This window comes from Triticum dicoccoides, chromosome 2A, assembly GCF_002162155.2.
Source record: "Triticum dicoccoides isolate Atlit2015 ecotype Zavitan chromosome 2A, WEW_v2.0, whole genome shotgun sequence".
Classification (NCBI taxonomy): domain Eukaryota; kingdom Viridiplantae; phylum Streptophyta; class Magnoliopsida; order Poales; family Poaceae; genus Triticum; species Triticum dicoccoides.
Genome location: NC_041382.1, coordinates 767,398,572 through 767,402,123, shown reverse-complemented (window position 1 = coordinate 767,402,123; position 3,552 = coordinate 767,398,572). Strand labels below are relative to the sequence as shown.

Sequence of the window (3,552 nt, the reverse complement as noted above, 5' to 3'; positions counted from 1 at the left end):
CATGAAGAAAGCAATAGCAACATACTAAACGATCGGGTGCTAAGCTAATGGAATGGGTCATGTCAATCAGATCATTCATCTAATGATGTGATCTCGTTAATCAAATAACAACTCTTTTGTCCATGGTTAGGAAACATAACCATCTTTGATTAACGAGCTAGTCAAGTAGAGGCATACTAGTGACACTATGTTTATCTATGTATTCACACATGTATTATGTTTCCGGTTAATACAATTCTAGCATGAATAATAAACATTTATCATGATATAAGGAAATAAATAATAACTTTATTATTGCCTCTAGGGCATATTTCCTTCACTAACAATACATAGTTACACACTACGAACGAATAACCAAATACAATGGAAATGTAGACATGTCTCAATAGGAAATCAACCTAAAACATAGCGATAATGAAGCTTTTAATGGCGTGTAGAAGACCCAGGCAATGGCAGTGCCCTACCTTCCTTCTGAAAATCTTCCTTAATTTTATCAAGATCAATACTTTTGAAGATCGCTCGCTCAATGTAACACACCATCAAGTCATTAAGCCAGCCATCAGACATCTTGCTGCGCAACTCAGTCTTGATGATTTTCATTGATGAGAAGGCTCTTTCAACTGTTGCCGTCGCTACCGGTAGTAGCAATGCCAACTCAATGAGGCGATAAACAGCAGGAAACATGACATGCCTTTCAAGTTCAACCATCTTTTTAGCTAGGCTTGCAATATCATGACAAGCTCTAAATTCTTCAATTCTTCTCATATGGATAATGAATAGCTCGAGGTTATCAACTATATGTTCACGTTCATAATCTGAGAAATCCTCATAATAAATCTCTGTGAGTCTAGCAAGCTTATTCACATTGAACCTAGAAAAGGATTTTCTTGGGTCAAGACAAGAGAAGTTCTGGAGCAGCTCTGAAGATACCTCGTTAAAACGATGATCAAACTCTGTGGTGATGGAGTCTATGACAGCATAGAATGTGTCCACACGAAAAAATGATCTGCTGTGATATTGTTTCGTCCACCTTTTCTTGATTTTCCCCACTTTGTAAACATGTCATCCATATTTGGTATTGGAATGTCGTTTTTGGTGCAAAAGGCTTTGACATCTTCCAAGAGTGGCTCCCAACCATCATTTCTCCAGTTGATCAAACGTGTTCTCACATCCGTAACCAATGACATTGCCTGAAATGAGACAATTACAATTTTAGATGCATGTATGTTTACATGAACAAAATATATCAAGCAGAGTAGATACATATAATATGATCGATCACATACCTGAACAACATTTTGATCCTTCTTTTGCAATAGAAGAGACAAATCATTTGTCATACGAAGGATCTTTAGCATCATCTTCAGGATGAACACAAAGCTAAAAGTCTCCATTTGATGAACCAAACCTCCTGCTCTACATGGAACACGCACATCATCCTCAACAATGCCAAAAACTTCTATGACTGCATCCCACATTGATTCAATGCGAGATAAGGTTGTGTAATGAGAGCCCCATCTTGTATCTCCAGGTCTGACCAAGGATGTTTCTTGATTTTTCCCTTTTCCTGTGGGCATCTCACCTCCCCTAATCTTATCCAAAAGAACTTGTTTTGCTTGTCAAGCAATTTATCCTTCCTCTTGCAAGATGACGTACTGAGATTAGATATCATGGTCACATATTCAAAAAAATCCTCAACACCCTTGCAGCATCTCGAAACAGCAACAACTACCAACTGCAGTTGGTGGGCAAAGCAATGGATATAGAAAGCATATGGGTTCTCATCTCGAATTAACTTATGAAGGCCATTGAATTCTCCTCTCATATTAGATGCCCCATCATACCCTTGCCCTTGTAGTCGCGCAACAACCAGACCGTGTTTAGCAAAAACCTCCAACAATGCCTTCTTTAAAGAAGCAGATGTTGTGTCCGGGACATGCTTAATACCTAAAAATCGTTCAATAGTCTCTCCTTGTTTGCTCAAGTACCTACAAAATGTCATATAATTAGTTGACCACTCCACATAGAACAAAATGATCAAAAAGCACATAGACACTTCAAAAGCTTAAACACGTACCTAATAACCACGGCCATTTGTTCTTTCACCGATATATCACGACACTCATCAATAAGGACAGAGAAAAGACAATCACCCATCTCTTCTTTGATTGCTTTGGTGACCGCATTTGCACAATGGGAAATAAGGATTTTTTGAATTTTTCCGGAAGTCATTTGGGCATTCTTAGGGCATAGCTCATCAAATGCAACCTTCACTTCTGGAATTCTTTCTTTCACCCAATCAAGTAGCTCCAAAAAATTCCCCTTGTTCAAAGAAGAACTGGATTCATCGTGTCCACGAAATGGTTCACCTTGCAATGCTAGATAACTTACAATGGCCAAAGATGTATCCACACGAGTTTCATACTTGACTAGTGAACCTTTGCTGTAAGTTGTAACTTTACTTTTCACACTTGCCCTTTGATTTTTAAAATCATCACATGCTGTTTTTGAAATATTGTGGATGCTACATGGCCCACCAACATGTTTACGGAATGCTACAACCGCATTTTTCCAACAGTCAAAACCCAATTTGGAGAAAACATCATGCCCAAATTTATCATCCATTCGGTCATGCTTAAAAAGATAACAATAGAAGCAATATGCCTTACGCTTATCCACACTATATTCCAACCACTCAAAATTCTTATACAATTGTGGCCGGAAGCATCTTCCATCTCTATTTGGGGGAAAAGTGCAACTAGTTGGTCACCCATTCGGATATAAGCAAATCTAACATCATCTCTAATGTTGGGGGCAAAACTATCAAGTGGAATGCGAAGGCCTGGATCACCATTTATGTAATCTTCACTAAAAATAGTTATACCTTCAACCCCGTGAACTTCAACATTCTCTTCTACTATAGCTTCGACCGAATCTGCAGTTTGTTCTTCCACTTGTTCGGTTGGCATCAAATTTTCATGCTCTTCTTCCATGGAAGTCACTTGATCTTGATGATTGACATTTGCTGAAATATTGACACTTTTGCGGGTGCTTGGATTTGTTTGTGAGTTGCTGCCACTACCAAGCACTTCAAAATACTTTTTCAAATCTGCAATGAGAAGATTAATATATCACTAAAATATGGTTGAATTTAAGGCTGTTCAAAATTGCTACAAAATTTTCAGAAAAATGAGGAATTACCTCTTCCTCTTTTCTTTGGATTTACTAGTCCCTTTCCCTTTCCTTCCATCTTCTAGCAATCTAGACAAAACGGAGCCGGTTGGGCATCTTATTAGTCACTGCCTTTCTGTCCATGAAGAATTGACACTTAGACAGAAGAAAAAACGCTACTGCCCATCAAAGTTCAGAGTTTGGTCAGTTGGTCTCACCTGAATCCCAAACCCCGACTGTGGCCGTCGCCTGTTGGAGCCGCCGTTGAAGCCACCGCGCCACTGGAGTGGCCGCCGGAGCTGCTAGTGAAGCCGTCGCCGGAGCCGCCGCTTGCTGCTGCCGTCGCTCGCTGCGCCGCTGGAGCCGCCACCCTCCAAGGCT

At 39.8% G+C, this 3,552-nt stretch overlaps 1 protein-coding gene across 1 annotated transcript; it reads right to left on the bottom strand.

Annotated features, from left to right (window-relative positions):
* Nucleotides 1–1,459: 1,459 nt before the first annotated feature.
* Nucleotides 1,460–2,676, bottom strand: LOC119358389 (zinc finger MYM-type protein 1-like). The gene is made up of 2 exons (XM_037624959.1): nucleotides 2,078–2,676; nucleotides 1,460–1,988 (listed from the first exon to the last, which is right to left on the bottom strand). The coding sequence occupies exons 1-2, from the start codon at nucleotides 2,623–2,625 to the stop codon at nucleotides 1,460–1,462; spliced, it is 1,077 nt and encodes a 358-aa protein (XP_037480856.1). The 5' UTR covers nucleotides 2,626–2,676.
* Nucleotides 2,677–3,552: the final 876 nt, after the last annotated feature.